The 23,064-nt window shown below is 40.3% G+C and overlaps 3 protein-coding genes across 7 annotated transcripts in view; 2 read left to right on the forward strand and 1 right to left on the reverse strand.

The window, feature by feature from the left end:
• The window catches only part of dnm2a (dynamin 2a), a 36,315-nt gene extending 21,580 nt beyond the window's left edge, over window positions 1–14,735 (reverse strand). For 2 of the 4 annotated variants that reach the window (XM_084925726.1, XM_084925723.1), the window contains exons 1-10: window positions 14,264–14,735; window positions 5,883–5,956; window positions 5,498–5,647; window positions 3,878–4,081; window positions 2,841–2,939; window positions 2,574–2,734; window positions 2,327–2,469; window positions 1,971–2,106; window positions 726–793; window positions 1–31 (exon numbers count right to left, since the gene is read on the reverse strand). The exon at window positions 1–31 is cut by the window's left edge and continues 108 nt beyond it. In XM_084925726.1, coding sequence (XP_084781852.1) covers window positions 1–31; window positions 726–793; window positions 1,971–2,106; window positions 2,327–2,469; window positions 2,574–2,734; window positions 2,841–2,939; window positions 3,878–4,081; window positions 5,498–5,647; window positions 5,883–5,956; window positions 14,264–14,424 — 1,227 coding nt within the window. In that variant the 5' untranslated portion in view covers window positions 14,425–14,735. The remainder of the gene's footprint in view (window positions 32–725; window positions 794–1,970; window positions 2,107–2,326; window positions 2,470–2,573; window positions 2,735–2,840; window positions 2,940–3,877; window positions 4,082–5,497; window positions 5,648–5,882; window positions 5,957–14,263) is intronic. The other 2 variants (XM_084925727.1, XM_084925725.1) reach the window with 1 other exon arrangement.
• Window positions 14,736–14,892: 157 nt separating this feature from the next.
• On the forward strand, window positions 14,893–19,905 carry qtrt1 (queuine tRNA-ribosyltransferase 1). Its single transcript, XM_084925732.1, has 9 exons — window positions 14,893–15,213; window positions 15,333–15,401; window positions 15,514–15,652; window positions 15,766–15,960; window positions 17,505–17,643; window positions 17,945–18,020; window positions 18,119–18,228; window positions 18,556–18,640; window positions 19,375–19,905. The coding sequence occupies exons 1-9, from the start codon at window positions 14,935–14,937 to the stop codon at window positions 19,525–19,527; spliced, it is 1,245 nt and encodes a 414-aa protein (XP_084781858.1). The 5' UTR covers window positions 14,893–14,934; the 3' UTR covers window positions 19,528–19,905.
• Window positions 19,906–20,888: 983 nt separating this feature from the next.
• kcnt2b (potassium sodium-activated channel subfamily T member 2b) overlaps window positions 20,889–23,064 on the forward strand; it is a 42,179-nt gene continuing 40,003 nt past the window's right edge. Inside the window, exon 1 of one of the 2 annotated variants that reach the window (XM_084925730.1) lies at window positions 20,889–21,718. In XM_084925730.1, coding sequence (XP_084781856.1) covers window positions 21,630–21,718 — 89 coding nt within the window. In that variant the 5' untranslated portion in view covers window positions 20,889–21,629. The remainder of the gene's footprint in view (window positions 21,719–23,064) is intronic. The other variant, XM_084925729.1, reaches the window with a different exon arrangement.

Genomic DNA, 23,064 nt, shown 5'->3' on the forward strand with positions numbered 1-23,064 from the left:
AAACGCCAGGTCTGGAGTGAACAGTCCCGTTCTGAGGATGCACAGAGAGACACAGGCACAGCGGCAGACAGATGGGACAGTTAACAGAGATGTTGGTAAAAAATAAATAAATAAAATAAAATATAATATATATACACACACACACACACACACACAGACAGATGATGAGACCCCCCCCCCCCCCCAAAAGAAATAAAAAAAAAAAAAAAATACTAAGTAAATACTGACAAACATGACAGGAGAAGTGGAGATGAAGTGCCAAAGACGGCCGAATGTGCGTATAATTAAAAACACACAAGGACAAATGAGATAAGACAGACAGAAGATTTTCATTAAGGAATACACAACAACACAAATGCAGCTAATACAGATACATGTAACACAAAATCGCATTATAACCGAATACTTTGGCAGGCAGAAACAAAAAAAGGAGTGGGTGGCTTTGCAGTGAGGAGATAAAGGGATTGAAAGAACACTGAGGAAAAGTAGAAAATTTAAAATTCTCATACAACACTTTCTGAATACACCAATTTTAATTGGTACTTTTAGTCTATGATTCCAAGGCTTGATTATGGAAATTTGAATTGCAGTAAAATAAAAGCTCTGATGAATTGAGAAAATCAAGTGTGTGGCTACAGCAGTATTTAAGGTTGAAGCAGAAAAGAGGTAATTATTGAGTTTCTTTTTCGAAGGGAGGAGCATGTTTTTTGTCCCATTCCACTTGCCTGACACCGTGGACATTCTTGATTGCATGGCTGATTTCTCGCCGTAGCTCCTTCTCATCAAAAACAATCTGGATAAAAGAAAAGATATAAAGTTGTTTTGGGGTTTTTTGTATGTAAATCAAACCTAGAAGCCAAACTTTTCAAGTACATCTTGATCTAAATATGATTGATTCCCTGTGTCCGACTTAGGGATGGGTATTGATAAGATTTTCACGATTCCGATTCCATTTTCGATTCTGTATAACGATTCGATTCTTTATCGATTCTTTTTAAAAAAGGAGAACACTAAGGTCAATTAGCTTAAAACTTTGTTTTATATATTCTCTTTGAACAAGATAGAAATTTAGGAGTAACATGGCCTTACAAACACAACAGTGAGATCTTAAGAGATCGAGCCTACGGCTCTTCAATGGGGTGTCACAGGGTCCCCAGGAAAAAAATTGTAAATGTAAAATAATAAAATAAATATTCTTCTGTAGCAATAACAAAGTATAACAAATTATTCTGTAGCAATTACACAAGAATATCCAGTAATGTCCCTGCCTACAATTAAACACATTCACTTACCGAAAATCGTGGGCATCTGCTGTGGCAAATGGGTGCAAGCCTTTTACCACAAACTTAGTCACTGCTCGGTGACATTCGTCTATCCTGGCCTGAAAGGAGACTCTACCGGTAGACTGCAGTGAGAACTGCCAGCATCTGAGCCAGCCAGACTCTGTCTGTCTCTCTCATCATGGTCACCTAAATGCACAGTAATGGTAGGTTTTGTAATAAGGCAGATCTCACTAACATAATATGCACTGTTAGTTGATTATTTACCTGCCGCATTACCATTACCGCTGCTGCTGGGTTGAGATTCACAAGTCCAGAGCGGAATTAAAAACACGATATTCATTTAAGGTCATCGTGTGTTTTGTGAGCAAATGCTTTTGCATATTTGTAGTGTTTCCTCCCTTAAATTAAATATCTACTTTGCAAGTTGCCCTGTTGTCATCCGTTCTCGTAAAGTATAACCAAACTTTTGAGCGTTTGAGCCGCCATGTTTCCTGCCAGGTAAATGACGCTCCGCAACGTGGTGACGTCCTTCGGGGCGACTGGAATCGATAAGGGAATCGTTTGCAAAAATGGCAAACAATTCCAAGGAATTGAAACAGTGGGAACCGGTCCTCAACAAGAACCGGTTTTCGATACCCATCCCTAGTCCGACTGCTTGTTTTATGCATGTTATGCCACAGTACTAACCTTGACTAGTTCAAAGGGGAAGCGCTCATGGAAGAGGCGGTTGATCTTGGCACCACCTGAAAGCTCATTGGTGTCCACCTGGTCCCCGGAGCCTTCGATGCACTTCTCAAAGTCCACACCAAACTGCTGCACCATCCTGATGAAGGACACATGTGGCTTTGTGAATACCCTGCTTGCTGTTCATTAAAACAAATTTATCTGTAATAACGGCACTTAACATCAATGGTACAAAAAAAGTGGTATTGATTTTAAGTAAAACAGGTATTTTAGCACAACCTTTCTACTTTTATTTCAGCACAAGATAATTAATGATGCTGTTTGTATTTCTCTCAGGAGAAATATTAATTTGCACGTACTGCAACAAAGCCTTGGTCTTCCGTGTCGGGTCATCTGGACGGAAGTTCTTGTACTCCTCAACCTCCTTCTCTAGGGAGAGAAGCTGACTCTGCAACTTACTGCGCAGACCAGGCAGGGTATCCCTGATGTGGTTGGTCAATTGCTATAGAAAAAAAGGTAGCCTTTTATTTTTAGGATATCGGTGGCATGGCAGGGATAAGATAACATTTTTTAAAACAAAATTTAAAAAGACAACCACTAGCAAACCTGGTTAAGTGCTTTCTGTAGATGTGGTGTACCCATGCGTTCTGCCATGTGTCTATAGGCTGGGTGAGACAGGAAGAACTTTCTCTCAGCAGCCAGAGCAGCACGAATGTCTTTCCTCCCATCAATGTCTTTCTGACTGCGGTTCACCACACCTATGTAACCTACACACACACACACACACACACACACACACACACACACACTCTCCAGGTGTAAAATTAAAGCCAAGTAAATGCATATTCCTGTAAGTATGTACATAATTCTCACCCCTTCGCAGCGGCAGAAGTTTATTTTCAAAAATATCCTTCGCATCTGTCCCTTCGTCCATCAGATCCAGTTTTGTTATAACACCAATGGTACGCAGACCTGCACATAATTAAGTGTAGTTATACAAACGTTCAGAAATGTGATATTTGTAACAAACATGGAAATAAATTCAATGATTTATTTCCATGTTGAATGAATGATATTTCATTCAGATAAGACTATAAAAACATGTTATGTGTCTAACTGGGAAAAGGTACTAATTTAAGGAAAAAAAATAAAATTAATTTGATGGCAGCAAATGTCCAACAACAACAACAACAACAAAAACCTGAGACAGGGCCATGTTTACTACAGTGTAGGATCCCTACTTTGAACTTTTAGGAATTCAGATGCTCATCAGTCCTGGGTCTTCTTTACCATATTTTTGATTTAATGACACAGCAAATGTTTTTAATTGATTTGCCTGACCTCAGAAAAGTTTTTCACTTTGCCTCAGTCCATTTTAAATGATCTTTGTTTTGTGTTCGACTGTAAATAAAATATAGGTTAATGAGATTTAAAAATGATTTCATTTTTTTAAGTTACATTTTACACAGCATCCCAACACTGTTTGGAATTGGGTTTGTAACCATAGTTCACTACACATTTCAAGCAACTAGTCAATGTGTCCTCCATTTACATGAAAATTAGGGGATTTTTGTGTTATTACTTTAGTAAGGTGATGTTTGTGTATAACTATGTAATGATGCTCAAATCACATGTTATGTGTAATTAAATCACAAATCCTGGTAACTCCAAACAGTTCACAACAATACATATTACATCAGTGTCTTTCATCACTGGCAGAGGCCTTTGGCGAAAAAATAAGATGTGGAGACTTGCTCCACACTAAAGTGCAGATGAAACAGGAGTAGCAGATTAAAGGTGAGGTAATAGGCATCATAACATGCAATGTTAAAGTGTATTTTTTTAATTAAAACTTTGGGTTTGGAGGCCTGCTCTTTGAATGTTAGACTACTACAAAGATGCACGCTTACCCTGTGGGTCCACCTCCTTTGCAATCTTCAAAGCATCCGAGTTGGCCAGATCAGTGTTGGCAGGCGTGACTGCCAGGATCAGACAGCTTTCCTTGGTAATGAATTGCAACAGCATATCCCTGATCTGGTGCTCTATGTCTTGTGGCTGATCTCCTACAGCAACCTTAGTCATTCCCGGGAGGTCAATCAGCGTCAGGTTCAGCACTGAGTCATAGTAGGACAGAAGTCAACATAAATCATAAATATGTATTTTTTTTCAGATGGATTAAAGTAGATAATCAGGTTTCTTGAATGGAAAATAGGAAACACCCATATATATCATTGTTTTCTCAAGTAAGGTGTTATTTTTAAGTTCATTGGGACTGAGCACTGACACTGGGGACGCCCTATTGGGTCAGTTCTATTTATTAATACTAGCTAGGCCTGTGACACGTTTTAAAAATTCTTAATTCTGTATTATTTTAAGGGTTTGGTACACACGTCACACATTAAGAAGTACAGATAAAATTGTAGGCAAGTCCTAAACCAAAAAGGAAATCCACCATTTTGAAGTCAAGAGTAAATTTTAGTGCCATTTAGTAACCAACTCAAATGCACACTGTCCAATCTGCTCCACACTTGGCATTCTTGATAAGACTCCACGCATAAATACAACTAAATGCCAATGCCAGGCCACAGTCGGAGCATCATGTACTGGTAACAAGAACAGACATTATGAGCAAAAGATCATTCAATGTACATGATATTTTCATTGTGGGTTCTACACATGATAAAGGGCAACATGACATATAATTGGTGTGTTGCCCATTACCAACTAGAGGCACAAGAAGTGATCTGTAACTTGACAGCCCTGAAAACATCTACATGCATGCAGGAAATTGCTGCAGCATTCCCTGATTATAGCACACCATCTCAGCATGCAAAGTTGCAATGGCCCTGCAGCTTTACTTTACATTTTGTTATTTACATTAATATGGCTTATCATTCACATGGATGCAACAGTGACTTTTATTTCTTTCTACAGCTGACCCAAAGGGGTTTTATTATAAGAACCATCCAGCAATAAGAGAATGACCTTTGGCTTTGTAAAGAACACATTTTTACTTTCTGAAATATTTTCCAAGGATCTTTGGAAAGCTAATTTGTAAAGTTCAAAAATGCTGACTATATAGCAGATTTATAAAACTTGCACAAGGGAATGAAACATTCTACAAGCCTCACAGGGGTTCTAATATGTTATAAATGTATTTGTATAAAATTAAAAGAATATTAAATGGCAATATCAATATCTTACATATAGTAATTATTTTTATGGATAGCATGCCGAAACGTGCCTGTCCAATTTCCTGACTTAGTGTGCTGTATGAATAAATTAACCTATCAGACAGTACTGTCCTAAAACAATGATCAGTTTTAAAGAGAAACAGAGGATGAACATTCACACTCACAGTATGAGCAAAATGTACCCTGAAATAGAATTTATGGTCGTATCTGCAATGGCTTAGAAAAAAAAAGGGTGTGGGGGGTAATGGTCTTAATATGTACATGAGAGCAAAGAGTTTTAAAAAATGATTTTCTGGACTTTGTGATTAAAGTTTCAAAAAGACTTGTGTCCATTACCGTGTGGGGAGTACACCCTCAGGTTAATTGGGATAGGAGAGATGCCTTTGTTGGAGCCTGTTATCCTGTCGGTCTCTGCCTCAATTTCTGCCCGCACTTCATCAAAATCCACGAACTTCTTTCCTTTGCAGTGCAAGAATTCAGCATATTCTACACACAGTGACAGGGTAACATTTACAAGGGAGATGGGGAGAGAAGGGGAGACAGAGGACAAAGGGAACAAAAAGGAAAGGGAGAGTGAGAGAGAAAATATTAAATTAAATGGATGAAAGCAGCAAATAGAAGACAGTGTGCCTAGCTTGAGGCATTGTGACTGAGAGGCCATATGCAGGGCAGCTACAAAAGGAGATTGGGATGTGGCTGTGTACAGGACTGACATACTCACCTGCTTTATTGTTGATCAGCTGCAAAATGAGAGGTCTGCGGGTCACAATGCCTGAGCCACGTGGAAGGAAGTCCCTGAGTGAAAGAGACAGAGAGAAAAAAATAAAAAAAATAAACACCAGATATGTTGTAAAGGTGACACAAAAGACATAATACAAGCAATCAAGATGAAGAGACAGGAAGAAAGAAAAAGTTACATCAATTCTTTACTGCACTCAATGTCCATTTCCCCACCGTTTGGCCTCTGGTAAATTGATGGGCACAGGAGAATTTCACGCCTCCAACTTCACTCACAACAAATTAAATGTGACAAAGTCATTTTCTCTCATCATTACAGCAAGACAGACCAATACAGGCACACCCACTGCTGCTAGTATGAGCAAAATGCACCCTAAAATAGAATTTATGGTCATATCTGCAATGGCTTACACCAACTTCATTTTTCAATTTATGGATCTCCTTTCATAATGAACCAAACAGCGTGTAATTATAATGCCATCTAAGAACAGATCCTCCGGGACGTCCACAGACAGTGATCCTTAGAACACAATGACAACTCTTAGAACACAATGAAGGCACCTGTGCTTATCTTAGCGCTTTAAATGCATTTGCGATTCAGAGTTCAATGGTTTGCAAACAGTTAAACGAATATTTGATGCAATATCTTAAAAAAGAAAAACAGAAAAAAAAAACTAGACAAAGAGGAAGCACACATTAAACCAGTAAAGTCTCACGAAGGCTTCAGTGTGTCCTCAGTAAATGGAGGTTTTCAAAAGCTTTGAGTCACTATGTCGCAATTAGGCTAAGAACACAACTTTGAGTCCCCAACTTTCTTTGTAATATTTTTAAATGCCAGTATCGACCAATAACCAGCTAAGCTTTTATTGTAACATAGGAAACAATGTTTTATCACTGAAGCACAACAGCTTTGGAGAGATTTCTAATTAGATTGTAGAGTTCATGGGCTACAATTTAAAATGTGTTGTCTGACAAGAGAAAAATATGACTACAGTTTCAGTCAGAAATATTCAACCTCTAAAACCTGGAAAAACACTCCAGTGATGTGATTCATATTTTATGAAAAGATTAACTAAAACCTTGATGCTCCACTTAGAAATAGCACCGATTCGGAAGATAAAAATTTAATAGAGCGTGGCAGAGTACAAAACGGACAAAGAGACTGGATTAAGAGAAGATACCATTACTTGACTTGTCAAAAACAAATTACCCTGAAGTAAGTGCATTAAAAGCTTCACGACTAGCATTAATACTTTTAAAACCAAAGGTGGACAGGCGCCACTCTAAAATGTCTGAAAGTGTGATGGCAGGGAAGCCAGTCTTGACAAGACCACCAGCAGGTCTCCTGCTGAGAGATCACACAAGCCCCAAGAACAAGCACAGATGGACAGGCTTTATAGCTAAATCTTTAATTTTCATGGAGTTGGTAACTGTGGAACCTCGATCCCTCTCAAAGCAGATGAATAGGCTGAAAGACCGAATTTAAAAATAAATAAATAAATGATAAAAATAAATATGAATCGACTAGCTCAGCCCTATGACACCGACCACGCCAGATACCCACAGAGAGTTGTGTGGTTTACTGAATGCAGTTGTAGGTTCAATAAAATTATGCAACTTATCATCTGTATCAATAGTTCAGCAATTTTGGAATACATTTATTCTTCTCCTCACCAAATAGTTTTGCCTTTTCTTCAACATCGAGAAAAGTTTCCCCCTGTAACATTTAAACTTGTGTATAATGCTTCCAGCCGTGTCTTGAAACTTTTTGGTGTAACAAGAAAATCTTTTCACTTCTGTTGTATGTTTCTTTTATGTTTAAAGCTCAGCTTGAAGACGTGCATGGGCGGTGCATTTATCTGTATTACAGCTAAAGCAAATTCAGTGTTGTTATGATTATCCAAAAGCTTACTTCAATTCCAGGGGAAAAGATGTGTGGCAGCAAAGCTGAGGAGGCAACTTTGAGTTTTGACTTTTTTCCTCTGTAATGATGTCTTATGTTATTCTGTCTTGTGTTTTTCGCTTTTAGTGTGCTACATAGCTTGTGTATATAAAATGTCTGGAGTTTGGGTTTTGTAACATAGCAAAACACCTTGTCTGGAGTCAATCCCTTTCTTCTGCTGGTTTATCTACATGAATAGAACACATTTACATAAGGCTGCCTTTAAGTCCACCATTACCACTTTCTACAGCCGCTTGGATAACTCCACAAAGTGTCAGTGATGTTCAAAGCAGGCCAAATGGCTTGTCTTTTGGTTGTCTTTATGCACTTTTGGGCCTTCTTTGAAAGTGAGTTAAAGAGATGAGAGCCATTCTATTTTTGTTTTGTCTTTAACATTAAATCCTGTAAATCTGTTATGGTAGATGCCAAACACAAAACTATCAACAAATAAGTCACCATTGCATGGGCTTCCTAAATATGAACACGGCAAGGGACCACAACTACAGACGTTAAACTTCATTGTATTGATTTTAACTGAACATCATCACAAGTTGTAACCATGAAATAATGATTTTTGTTTGTTAGGGTCTTACAAATGTTGGCTTTGGATGTGCAGGTTTTTTTTGACAAATGAAGAAAAGCACATCTCACACTATGGAACATAACATCCTGTTCAAAATTTCGACTGAGTAACATAAATGTAGTTTCACTATCTGTAAACCGCTTGAAAAACAAGCCATTATCAGATTCAGATGTCCGGCCTACAGTTTCAGCTAGCAGCTGTTAGATTTTGTGTCAATGCCAGCAACATGTAATGCTTTTCCCACACTAGGCCCCAGGTTGGAGAATAGGTTGAATAGGTGCACCTACAACTGGCTTTCATCATGCCAACTGCAAAATGTAATGCAGTGCATAAGCTTTAGATGACAGCAAACAAACAACGGGTGCAACAGTGCACAACTGAGACACCAAGCTTATAGGAAACAATGAGAAGTTACTCACAGTTACCTTTTTTGTTCCTCTTAAAGTGACAGAGTACCTATGGAATTTTTAACCACATGGATAACCCTGCTTAGTCAGCCTTCAGATAAACGCCTCCACCCAGTTTTCTGCAGACCCGTATAAATTTTGAATGTCAAGTCTGCTGCCCTACAAACATACTACATCTGGTGGTAATCAGTACTCCTAGGCCAGGAATACTGCTAGAAGTGATGAGTACGTCACTAACCCACATCCTCTTTTTCTTCTCATTACCAGGCCTACATGTCTAAGGGCCCTGTGGATGAAAGCAATGTGTCACCCACAGGATAAAAGAGGGGAGCTTCCATACTACTCACTGCTTGTTAGGCCTAGACTGTGATCAAACAGTGGGGAATATCCCGAACCTTCTCACCAGTTGACCAGGGGTCAGCAAAAATCCACAGGTCAGTGGTTCAGCACTGGTGCTGTGTAAGGCAGAAAGCTGTGGATCAGATTTAGAAAAAAAAAAAAGGAGGAGAGAGAAAAAGAAGAAAGCCACTTTGTGCGTTTCAGGTGTGACAAGATTAGATCAGATGTGGAAAATGGTACGAAGAAGCTGTCTATGGAAGCCAGCAAGCATTGGTGGTAAAGGATACTCTCCACTTACAAGTTACTCTCACTGACTTCTCGGTAGTGAAATCCCATCTTACGGTCTCTACAAGTGGTCACTGGTGAAAGATCCACAGCAATAAAATAAAGTGCCCATAATATTTGGTTCAAAGTGCTCTTTTGAGGAGACATACAGCAAGGACAGAATTGAGCCAGTCAGTCTGCGCAGACAGAATTGGATAAACTGCGGTGACATATTGAAAAGAAGCAAGAGGCCAGGGTTCCATTATTGATGCGCTGTAAATGATAGAAGAGGCTGAGCAGCTTGTGTATCATTTGATGCATTATGCATTGCCAAGCAAAGAGCATCAATCCATGCGCTGCCCTCCCTTCATTTGAACACAAGAGAAAGCAAAATCAAGAGAGACTAGGGAAGGGAGAGAATGAGAGCCAACTCCCCTCCCCCTGCCTGCCAGCCCCTATACCCTCTGCCTCTTACAAACAGGCAGAGCAACCCTGTCCTCCTACTCCTCGTGCCTATACAGGGCTACAAAGTCTCCTTTTCAAGCATGCAAACCGAAATGAAAAATGCTGAAGTCACAGCAGGTCCTCCCAGGAGGGCATAGCACACAAAAAAAAATGTGTTTGTGGTTTGGTGGGACTTCAGGAGGTCTCTGGAGTGGCTATGAACATATAATTATGGCAATCCACATGCCCGCTCCGCAGTTTGTCAATGAGAGCACGAAGAGCCATTGCTAGGCAGCAAAGTCTCCTGAAGCACTACCAAAATCCAACTGCTTAGTGGAAAATCCCTTCACTCTCTGCCACTCAACTGAGTGTACTCCTTCTTCTTTGACTGCACTACACAAAAGCATCCACACTTCTGCTTGAATTGCTCCATATATTCCCGCCATCATGCCAGAGTACTTGCAGAAAGGACAGCAAAGCTTGACCATCAACCTTGAGTAAATAGGTTTTATGTCAATATGGTCATATTTTGATAAATGTACCATGAAATCAAAGCAGAGCAATGTTTAAAATATTTTATCAGATCAAGACAAAGTTCTAAGCTTCAGAGAGTTTCTGACAGTTTCACCTATTCTTGGGTGTTTGTGACGTGTACAGGATATCCTTAATATAGTTGCTTGGTATCCAAATTTGCTATTTGTGAAGGGTAGCTAATCAGAAGAAAGTCAGTTCAAAGGAAGGAAGTCCTTGAAGATAGAGCTAAAATAGCTTGTTTCAGATGGCGGCTGAAATGAAGAGCTGCACAAAAGGAGATAACAACAAAGCCACTCTATTCTAGTGAGCATAATAGGTCCCCTTTAAACTTAACTGATCAAACACTTCAAAAAAAAAAAAAAATGCCTTTTTTTGCAGTGTAGTTGCCACAGATCTGATAATAACCTCCGCCCAGGCCAGCTCGCACTACAAGATATGACGTCTTTGCGCCCAACTGATACAATGAAATCACAACACACCAAAGCCAAAACAGAGACATGGGTGTGATCAGCATCTCTGAACTGAAAATACTTGCACTGGTCCATAAATATTTCAGTAGAGTAACACACACAGAAAGAAAATTTGCTTATTATTCAAGATAGTTCTTAACTACACAGATTACTTTTTTCTTTGTAATACCTTAGTACAGCGGTCCCCAACCCCCGGGCCTCGGACCGGTACCGGTCCATGAGTCATTTGGTACCGGGCCGCGAGAGTTGAGTTTTCAGGGTTTTTATCGGTTTTCAGCGTTATTTTGTTATCGTTTTTATCGTTTACTCGGTTTTCCTGGGTCTTTTCACGTGTGTTATGAATAAATTTTCTTTTTTTCGGTACCGGTACTAGTTTTATTTTGTTGTATTTATCCGCGACACCTTAAAGGCCGGTCCGTGAAAATATTGTCGGGCATAAACCGGTCCGTGGCGCAAAAAAGGTTGGGGACCGCTGCCTTAGTATATCTTCTGGTAAGGACCAGTAAATTAACTCAAAGCAATACAGACTATTGCAAATATTTATTTAGTCAATCAAGTCAGTGTTGCAGTAAAACCTGAGGTCACTCATTAGGTTGGCTGGGTGGATAATGTAATAAGATTAGATGCGTACCAACAGACTGAAACACAAGCTAATTTATTAAACAAACTTCGCCCCAGCAAGAATGTGGATCAACCACGCAAAACATATTTGTCTTCCATAATAATGCTGTTGAAAGCAGAGGCCAAAAGAATAGCAAGTTAGGTCACATGATCCCAAAACCAACCCAACTTTTCCCCTCTCCAGTGAAACCAGGAAATCTGAAGCAGAAACCAAGCAGCATCCGACGTGCTTTTTGTGGCGGTCAAACATTTGCTAAATTAACAGTGAGGCGGTGAGGTCACTTGGCACCTGTGGATCATGACATCAGCATGAAGTTCAGGTGAGAGAGAGAAAGCGAGCAGCTTTTACTGTCTGTGGCAGAATCATCACTCCATTGTCCCAGTTGTTTTCCCAGCAATAAGTGACACTGTTTCTATTGTTGCTGGTACGTCAAAAGGGGAAAAAAAAAAAGAAAACAGAGGGATTATTTTCATCCCATAGGACACAGAGATGAAGCCAGCCTTTTACACACAACATGCACCTCACCAAAGAAAAGATCTCAGTCACTGGGGAAATTACAGAGCAGCCATTACCGAGTGTAACAGAAGCTCAGTACTCATGGTGAAAAGAAAAAAGAACAACACAAAAAAAAATGGCGTAACCACAGAGAATTGCAAATGAAGTTTTCCACAACACCATTACACGCACCATTTTCATCTGCTTTGAATTTTTTTTTAAAAAATGAGTAGAACACATGGTACAAAGTTTAGGTATCGGTTCAAACAAACCTTTTAGTCAACAATGACTCACGAGTTTGCCTAATGCTTTAGCAGTGTACAGCAACTCCTAAAGTGTGCCTAGCCTGACTTATTTTACTACTCTAAATGATCTGCACAGCAGAAGGAAATGAAATTTTCCCCAAATCAACCACTGATCTGTCTGAATCTCAGGACACCTATACGTAGCTTTGCCAACATACAGGTTTAGCAAGGATTTTACAAGTGAAGTTAAAAAACAATTCAACATGTTCCTCCATTTGTTTCCAGTAGCCATGCCTCACAGGTGCCAAAAACAACCCAGTGTTAGCATCCCAATTGTGGTGTGTGGCTCACAGTGGCACTAATCCTGTACATAGCACTAATTGGATAATCATTAGTCCTCATATGGTTGTGTTTTTAGGTGTCATTTTAAAAATCAAGAAACAGCTGTTACATGTCAAAATGCCCAATGGAGGGAACAAATTCCAAGATCCGTGCTTCGAGGTTGAAGTAAGATTGTTTCACCTGGTCAGCCCTCATTAAATTCACCTGCACAGCATCAACATGTAAACAGAGTAAATGGTGTTCTTTTCAATATTAAGTACACCTTATGAAAGGTACATGAAAGTGAACAGCCTACAATGCTACAATAATTTGTCAGCACATGGATGTATGTTTGCCCTGTAAACACGCATAAAGTGGAAAACCAGCACGATAGCAAATCAAGGTCACCATGAAATGTCTCAAGTTAACTGCTGCCGATTTGTGTCGAGTGTTCTCCCAGCACAAGTCCCACTCGTCCGAATTACTGCACACTGAGTGGAAGTCTAATCTGCATGCATGTTCTTGCCCGAGAGTAGTTACAACATGCTCTTGTCTCTGTTTTTATAACCAAAAGCCTATGTGCATGTCAACTTGATAGCCAATGTGCCTTCTCCAGTCTGCCGAAAAGTCTGCATACGTAAGTGGGTTGGGCTACACACCGATTGTCTCTCAAAGGAGGTGAAATCCTGTTAAACAAGCTACTACAGAGCAAACTTGTTATGTTTCTTTTTACTGCAGGGTGATCTCACTCATTGCTGTTGCAGGCGACAACAACAAGACCAGCCTGATGACAATGATAGAGCCAGTCTGGTAAGGAGGACCGCAGATTAAAAGCAATGCATCTCAAAAAACAGTGATGTCAAGTCTGTTTCTGTAATTTCTAAACGTTGGCCAAAAACAGAAACAAAAGAGGAAGCTGGTAAGGGAAGTTATGTCTGCTATGTTGAGGAAATGTCAGTACTGTAGAGAGAGACAGTCTGCTTTGAGGTCAAAGTTTTGTGTCAAAATGCAATAAGTAGCTGTAAAAATACAAGTTAGGTGACTTTCTGCCTACACTGCGATACCCCTTTTATTCCATACACCTTGCCAGTTACCATCCAATAAAACTCCCTCCCTTGTAAAACAAACAGTCATCCCTCCAGCTTTTAAAATTGTTGGTAATGTAAATTCTGTAGGACTCTCAGGGTGTGGCCTGTAGTTATCAATATGAGAACAAAAGGGGGAAAAGCCCATTAAGCTAGATTACAGGAAAGATTACGTGCACTAAGGTCTATTGAAAAAATGGCAACCCAGAACAAGCCTTTAATCATATAAAAACATATTGGGCAGGACAAACGAATTTATCAGCAAATGCAAGACAACAGTTGGTGGTCCAATCGAGTTGAAAAAAAATTGTATTAAGTAAAGAAAAGAGAGAAAAAGTAAGCTTCTTTTTAAGCTCGTAACACAAATATCACACTACATAAATACACAAGAACAGTATGTATCTGAAGTTGTTGAACCTACAGCGCAAGTGCGTAAATAAATATTGACGTTACGTACTGGGAAAGTGACGTTAGCTTAGCTTTATGCGACTGGCATTTCCAAAAGTACCGTACCTCCCAGACCAAAAAACGGGCTGTTTGACAACGTACGACCAAGCATGGCCTGTTAGAAGGGCGTAACACTACACTAGCTCATTTAACTATTATCACTTACCTGCCAACGAAATTCTCCAAAACCGAGCTTTTTCCAGCGCTCTGCCCACCGACCACCGCGATCTGAGGAAGGTCTAAATTACAACTCTGGCCAATGGAGCTGAATGCGTCTTGAAGCTTGTTGATGAGGGGAATCAGGTCTTCCATGCCCCGGTTCCCCATGGCTTCGTGAGCTTGAAGAGCCCCTTCAATTCAACACAGACCAGAGGCTAATGCTAGCCGCGCTAGCGAGCTCAGTAACGTTAGCTTAGCAGCAAGGTGCTCTCGGGTTACTCTAGAGTGCTAAAACCCCGCCTCTTCAGCTCGGGCTTTTATTCACTTTTTGAATACTTGTGCGCTTCCCAGTAATGCAGTTCACACCAATACCATATCGTATAATAACAAAACGCCTCAACTAAATACCCAGGCAGTCGAAACGGACGGAAAACTCGCAAGCAAAACTTCCTCTACACAAACACCATCCGGTCACAGAAGATGACATCCTATCGGTGCCGGTTACTATAGCCCCGCCTCCCCTGCACAAATAAAAGCGGTTTATTGGCTAATGTTGCTGCCGCTTCACCAAAATTCGTTTTGATTGGACGTCTTAACGCTCGAATCAGATAATTAATTTCTAATTGGTCGTCACGATTGTCAGTTGGAGGTCCGTTCATGTCACGTGATCGGTAAAACATGGCTGCCCCCATAGAGTGTGGGGCTAATACAGAAACTATAGAGAACAACATGTCCCTAAAGAAAGCTTTGTCTCCTCTCTCTTTGCGAATTGTTGCTGAATGCCCAGTAACTAAAGCGAGAGCCTGTGATCTAATACTGCCGCATAGCATCGTTAGCACCCCGGTTTTCATGCCGGTCGGGACTCAGGGGACCCTGAAGGGAATCACTGTGGATCAGCTGGAAGATCTGGGATGTCGGATTTGCCTTGGAAACACATACCACCTTGGAATGAGACCGGTATGCAGGTTTGCTATAACGCAAATTTAATTTTTATCTCGTGTTTTACTGGGCATAAACCATTTGTTGACGATTTCATGTCAGTTTTCTTGTGTAAATGTCTTTTCTGCTGCCTAAAGGGTCCCGATTTGATTGAGAAAGCCAATGGTTTGCATGGGTTCATGAACTGGAAGAGAAATCTTTTAACTGTGAGTTTAACTTCACATTTTATTTGTCATACGTGGATGACAAATAAAAGTACAACATGTGGCTGGAAACTTTTGTCTTAAAAACCACGCGTTTCTTTTTCTTTGCTCACAGGATAGTGGAGGGTTTCAGATGGTGTCTCTTGTCGAGCTCTCCGAAGTTACGGAGGAAGGAGTCAAGTTCAGGTCCCCCTACGACGGCAAAGAAATCTTACTAAGTCCTGAGAAGTCTATCAGCATACAGAACAGTCTGGGTCAGCAAGGAGTAAAATAACTGACTCAGCATTAACCAGCAGATACTCTGAGCTTTCGTCAGTATTTCTGTGGCTGACGGACAGCACCTCCATGTTTCTTTGTGTTCTTCCAGGGTCAGACATCATGATGCAGCTGGATGACGTGGTCAGCAGTACTGTGACAGGACCACGGGTAGAAGAGGCCATGCATAGATCCGTTCGCTGGCTGGACCGCTGTATAGCAGCCAATAAAAATCGAGACAAACAAAACCTCTTTGCCATCATTCAGGGAGGATTGAATGCAGAGCTGCGCAAGGCCTGTCTAGATGGTAAAAAAAACAAACAAACAGAGGCTGATGCTGACACTGAGATTCCTTTAATGATAAATATATTTTGGCTGATGTGCTTTACAAACGCACATTGATATAAAGGCTGAAATTTGACTGTTAAGTCCTTTAAGATCCCCCGTTTGTGATCGGATTGATCTAAAATTGGCAGGCATGCTGGAAGAAAAGCACACAGGGAAATGTTCTTGCTTTTTGATGGTACTATCTTATATATTCAGACAGTATGTAAGTTAGGTTAAAGTGGGGGAATTATTAGTTTTGTTTATCACAAACTATCAGTGAAATGTGAAGATGCTGATGCATCCTCACCACCGTCTGCTCAGCTGATGTGCCCTCTGCTACATGTGCTGCAGAGGATATGTGCTGAGTTATAGCTTCTCGAAGAAAAGAAAGCCATATTAGACATACGTGGGGTGGGCTAAAATTTGGCACTTTTCGTGGCACTATTCACTGTATTTTTCCAGCATTTTAGAGCTGAAATAACTTAAATGCAGAATATAGTCACATTAAATTCTCCGGGCTGAAAAAACACACTTGGGCTGTGTTTTAAAAAAAAATAATTTTACACCCATTCAAATGTCAGAAGTCAAAATCAAATCTCATCTTTTTTCAGCTTGTTTTTTTTATAACCTGCGTTTGAGCATCAATATCAGAAAGACATAACAGTTTCAACACCGCAGCGTCACCAGTTTATCTTGTTAATATTCTTGTTAATCAAGTTAATCTTGGTACCCTGGGTTTTTTATGTTTTCTAATAATTCACTGGAGAAAACATCAAAAAAGCACATTTGTGTAAACTGCACAGGATTATATTAATACATGAGATGGGTGTCTGGTCAAAACAAGTTACAGCAAATATATTTACCTAAATTTTGATACCATTTTCTAGCCATGATTTATTCTTTGTCAAATTTTCTAATGTCTTAAATAACAGTGTATCCACCAATATGTACTTTAAGAACCTAAAAACTGGTAAAACATTTCTTTTGGAATAGCTTCATAGCACATACCAAGTTTTTTTTGTTTGTTTTTTACAAGGAAATCTGTTGCTTCTAAGGAGCTCAGGTGGGAGGCACTCACTGGATTTTCTTTTCTTTTTTTCCATGGACTTACATGACCGTATGCTGATGACCACTAGATCTATAATGTGCTGATACTGGTCAAACTTAACAGGCAATTAATATGAGTGGGTCTCCAGTAACTAATCTTGCTCTTTCACTTTCTTCATGTACCGATATTGAAAATCAAAGCTGAATGATTTCCTCTTATTTATGGAGGCTGAAAACATGCTAAAATGCCTTGATCACTTTTTCCTCTTACACTTATTTCAGTAAGTGGAAAAGTGGCAGCATTAACTAGAAAGTTTACATGTTTCAGTCTATTGAGGAAGCATATGTGAATCAAAGATATCAGGGCGTGGTGAGGAACTAATCCGAGTTATTTAAAGGGCCATGCAGTTTGGAAAGGACATCAGAATTCAAGATAAGGGATCAGACTTTCACTTAAGATGTTTCTTCTTCCTGTAGAAATGACTAAGCGTGATGTTCCTGGTTTTGCCATTGGCGGACTGAGTGGAGGAGAAGAAAAGGATGACTTCTGGCGGATGGTGACACTAAGCACTGATCACCTGCCTCGGGGAAAACCCCGCTATCTCATGGGTGTAGGGTATGTTTACTGGTTTTCACTGAAATCCATCATGGGAACCTGGTTGTTTACCTCCTGAGCCTGGTTCTGCTGGAGGTTTCTTCCTGTTAAAAGGGAGTTTTTCCTTCCCACTGTCGCCAAAGTGCTTACTCATAGGGGGTCATATGATTGTTGGGTTTTTCTCTGTATGTAATATTGCAGGGTCTACCTTACCATATAAAGTGCCTTGAGGCGACGGTTGTTGTGATTAAATAAAATGTAATTGAATATTGGCTGTGGTACATTTAACCACGTAATAAATTCACATGGTCATGTGTTGTAGGTATGCTGTGGATCTGGTGGTATGCGTCGCCCTGGGATGTGATATGTTTGACTGCGTTTTCCCAACACGCACTGCGGTAATCCGTCTTTACCTTCTGAGAAATCTCATTAGGATCCACAACTGACTTCAGATGTATTTCATTCTGTTCTGACAGTCATGGTTCTTTTCTCTCAGAGGTTTGGCTCTGCCTTGGTGCCCTGGGGAACTCTCCAAGTGAAACATAAGCAGTATGCCAAAGATTTCCAGCCCATAGACCCAGACTGCCAGTGTCCTACCTGCAAGAAGTAAGTCAGTTTGCCAAAGCATTTTCTTTACTGTGGCAGAAATTGAAGCCTAGAAAGTTCTTTTTTGTGCCCTAGAACAGCCCTTTTAGCCAGCTGGCCCTTATTCTACCTGTTTTCATTTTATATTTATTTATTTTGAGAAAATTAAATCTAGATAATAACATATCTTTGAAGACTAGCAAAAATAAGTCCTTTGGCATCACTTGGTCTAAAATGTCCTGCAGACAAAAGCAGAGTGTTCTGTGAAAGGAGGAAGCTCAAAATCTGGGTAGGCGGGGGGTTTATTCAGCACTTTGGTGTAAATAATGTCTGCATTTCCTCTTTCAGGCACAGTCGAGCTTACCTGCATGCTCTCTTTAAGAGTGACACTGCAGCCATGCATCACATCACTATCCACAACATTGCCTACCAGGTCAGTTCGAGCAAAATCTTCTATGACTGACAAAGTACAGGTTTCTTTACTCTATTCTGACAGTTTTCTCATGTGCTTCAAAGCAGGCGACATACTAAAAAGGCACATGCATGGAATAAATCTGACGATTAATCAGTTTATTATTCTCCTGTATCTGCCATCTTCAGTCAATAAGCCTGAGGTGCGACATATTTTTCACAGTATGTTTCAAAGTTGAATTTCTCTGGCAGAAATATGAGGAAAAATGTCTATCTTTTCAAATTTATGTGACATGACGATACCCTTCTCTCAGTGATGGCTATTAAATCCTTCAGTATGGTTTGTATGGCAGGGGCACAACTCGTTTTGTTGCTTTGACATAATCAGAAGCACAAAAAGCCAAATATTCTTACAGATATGTCGCCAAAATGGGTGTTAGGAAATCGTAACCAATATAATCCAATCGATTACGCATCCTATTTGTTTGCTGGTTCTTTTTTTTCTTTTTAAGCCACTTGTATGGTGGTTCTGGAGTGTCCAGGAGTGATGGTTGACCATCGGACGGTCACTCTATGTTTGATCCAGAGTTTAATGCCTCATTAACTTTTTAATGGATCGCTGCAAAACATTAACACACTACCTCAGAGGACACTGACCTGTAGCTGACCTTGTGCACAGCAGAAGATCATTTCCCACTGCAGATCAATAATAATCGCATTATTTTTCCTCAGTTCATCAATCATTTGTCTTTGCAGCTCACGCTGATGCGCTCTGTGAGAGAGAGCATTGTGGAAGGCTGCTTCCCTGAGTTCATACGGACGTTCATGAAGCGACTGTTTCCTTCTGGTGACCAGTACCCCAGCTGGGCTGTGGATGCTTTAGCTTCTGTTAACGTGACTTTGGACTAGAAGCTGGGAGATGACTGTTTGCTATTCATCTCAACTGACAGATTTTATATTGTTTTAAATGACTTTTTTATGGCTGATTGTTTTCTACTCTTTGTCTGTATTTGTATATGAATTGCTTGTTTTGTTGGCGGTGAGGAGAATGGCTTTTGATCTACTGGAATAAAGCCCGATTGTCCCTTGCAACAGGCTGCTTTACGCAGCCTCTGCAGATTGTCCTCAGAGTACACATTATGGTAATGTTAGACTGAATGCAGTTTAAATGAGGTTTGAAACACATGAACTATTTCCTCTGATATCCGCCGACAGTTTTGTGTTGTTACCATGGCTACACAGCCAGGCTCACCCACTTGAAATTAAATATTTTTGCCTTCCTGTCAACCTCTTTAATGTTTTAATGGCTAAGTGTATTACAGAGGTACTTTTTTTCCTTTTTACCAAAGGCAGAGTAATAGTCGACGTGTATATATTCTCAGCTTTTAACTTTAATTTTAACAGACAAATTGTTGTCAGCTGTTTGCAAAGATGAATGAAGATTGCTTCCTGATTGGCCACCAGAGGGCGAAATGGATGCAACTACTGCAGGCTTACGACAACCTGAATATGTTTGTGCAAGTTTCCTAATTGGGGATAAAGTTAATCTGTCTGGAAGCGCAAAATAACAAACATTTACATTTAGATGAGTCATTTGAGTGGACAAACGCACTGACGCCAACATGCTTATAATACAAGCCCAACATCGATCAAATCAACCTCAGATGGCAGTAAACCTTTTGACGTTTTGGTTTTGTGTGGAGCCCACGGAGGGGCTGTTTTATCAATATTAATCCATGAAAGTTCATTTGAATAACACCTGTTGTCTGCGGCTTTGGGTCAACAGGCCTCTTAAGCACCGTATTTGAATTTCATCACCTCTTCTGTTGTGACCAAGAGTTTCTACAAGATTAAACCCCTGAGAGGTGAAGTGTGACCGACTAATATATAGCACAGATGTTTGAGTACTGATTGAAACTGTAAAGCGGTAAGTTTGCAAGTTTTTATTCCCTTAATTACATATGTGTGTTGATTATGTCCATTAAGGGAGGATGCAGAATTCAAATGGTGGCCTGGATTTCCATTTTATTTATTGATTTAAAGTCTGTGATTAATTGTGTGTTGTTGTTTTTTCTATCTTCTGCTTTGATTGGGTATTTTGAATACACTTAGCATATGTATACATAGTAAGAGAGCAGCAGCACTCAGAGCTCATTGGTAAGCCGTGCAGAATCGTGTTAAGTGTCTGGAAATGAATATGCACGACCAAAGCCTTGCGCTAAATAAATTGCTCTCATGTATTTTTAAAGCAGAGCAATTCCCAACATGACAAACACGTCTCCTGATTGAAAACCACCAACAGCTGATATTTATGAAAAGAATAATACTGAAGAAAAATGTGGAAAACTATAGCGCCGAAATAGACTCACGACTGAGATCCGCGCTCTACAGTGCAGTAGATATTTCTGGGCATCACGTGTGCGTATGTGTAACAGTTTAATTATTATTATCGTGGGTTACAGAGATCATTATCGTTCACAGTGTTTAGCAGATGTGGACGGAGAGAGAGCTTATTGCTAATTGAAAATAATATTAAAATTACAGTTTTTGTCGATGTTTATTTTGGTTAGACTAAGGGGAGGGGGGAAAAGTGGCAACAGCTTCTCCTCGACGTTTCTTTACACATTTGCAGTCAGTGCGTCCATGTGGAGCTCAGGCAGGGAGGATGCTGGTGTTAAAGAGAGACAACCAGTTGCTCTCCAGCTGTCACAGAAAAGTGGAGCCACCCCTACCCACCGACGGATGAACATCTTCGACCTGTTGCCTCAGTGTGAAGAAAAGTAGAGCTGCATTGTGACGGGTGGCAGAGAAGAGAGATGTTTTTTCTTTTTTTTCTGAAGAAGGACGAATACGGTACCATGAGGTGTATCAATGTGTTCGTTACTGATTTATGTTCTGAATAGCAGAAGGAAGAGGAACTGAGTTGGTTTTGGAGGAGATCACCTCCTCGCTGTGGAGGTGCGGTTTGCGGTGGTATTTGTCTCTGTCTCTGGGTTTTGAGGAGGGGGACCATGGTCGAACTGGAGAAGGAGGTGCTCCCGCTGCCCCCTCGGTACCGGTTCCGAGACCTGTTGCTCGGGGACTGGCAGAGCGACGACAGGTATGAATGCAGCTGCTTGTAGCGTTTACGCACGGCGCACCGAATCCGTTGCGCATCAGTACAACATCAGAACATTATATCACTGTGTCTAGAAAGTACTCATTTCTTTTGCACCGCCATCAAATCACTCTGATCTCAACAGATCAGGTGCATGAATGTCTCGGAGAATTTTATGGTCAGCTTTGCAGTTCTGTTTAAAGGGCGCTGCTGCAACAGGTTTTCTCGTCTCCCTGTGTGCGCAGAGGCGACTGGTGATAATACTGTTAAGACAATACAGGCAATATAAAAGCATAAAAGAAAACACATTTTAAAAGACACCTTAATCTTAAGTTGTTGGGGGTTTTTTTTCTTTTCGTGCAAGAGGCGCGTTTGTGCAAATCTACACATATAAAGTGTTACAAAAAATCCTTTGATTGGATTCAAATGAGAAGAATTAAAGAACAGTTACAGCAAGGAATGCCTACATTGGGCTATTCCATTTTTATGTATTCCCTAAAGCCCTCGTTTCTGAGATTTACAGTGAAACATCTGCCACCTGGGTAAGCAGTTTCAAATGGTCTCCCTCAGTAACTAGCAATTAACCTTTGCTTACTCTCCAGTAGATTTGATGTGCTATATATGATATGCATTGCTTAATTCTACAATTTCATTATGCTGGCTAATGGAAAAGCTTAACCTCCATCGTGCCTGTATTTCTTGTTGCTATGTGGAATTGAGGCCCAAAAACCCTTACGTGTGGGCTTGTGTGGGTGTTTCAAATCAGATTATTGGGGAAAGTTGTTATTAAAAACGCAGAGGACATGATCGGTCAATATTTAAGCATTGCCTGGATTTATAACTTGTATGTTTGGTCTTCTGTGGCCCTGACCTCTTAGGGGCTTTTATTCTGAACAGCTAAAAAGTCTAAAAAGGCCTGTTCTCTCTGCTCCCAGCCTTCTGTAATTTGTCAGCTATTGCCCTAGGACAAATGTTTCAGTGCAGTGTGACCTCAGTCACCAGATTAGAGAGGTTATGATGCTTGTTTCTTAGGAGTCTATGAGACACGAGAGGACCCTTTTATAGGTCAGATACCTCATCTTCTATAGGAGAGGGGGGAAAAACAAAACAGCCAATGACAATGCAGTAGGAAATTTAACCAAAATGAATCTTTCAAAAGCCAAATTAATACACAGCTGAAGTGTGGATGTGAATAATTTGGTTGGAAGGGCTGCTGAGACAGTTGGAGAGGACTCTGTGTATGCTGGTGCCACAGATGTGCTGTAATAACTTGCAAACACATGATGTTGATTGGTGTTTGAGGAATATCCTTTAAGTGCCATGGAAGTCACACAGGTACTGATTAATGG

The sequence above is a fragment of the Perissodus microlepis genome, chromosome 4 (genome assembly GCF_051167445.1).
Source record: "Perissodus microlepis isolate ML-2025 ecotype Zambia chromosome 4, ASM5116744v1, whole genome shotgun sequence".
In the NCBI taxonomy this organism is placed as follows: Eukaryota; Metazoa; Chordata; class Actinopteri; order Cichliformes; family Cichlidae; genus Perissodus; species Perissodus microlepis.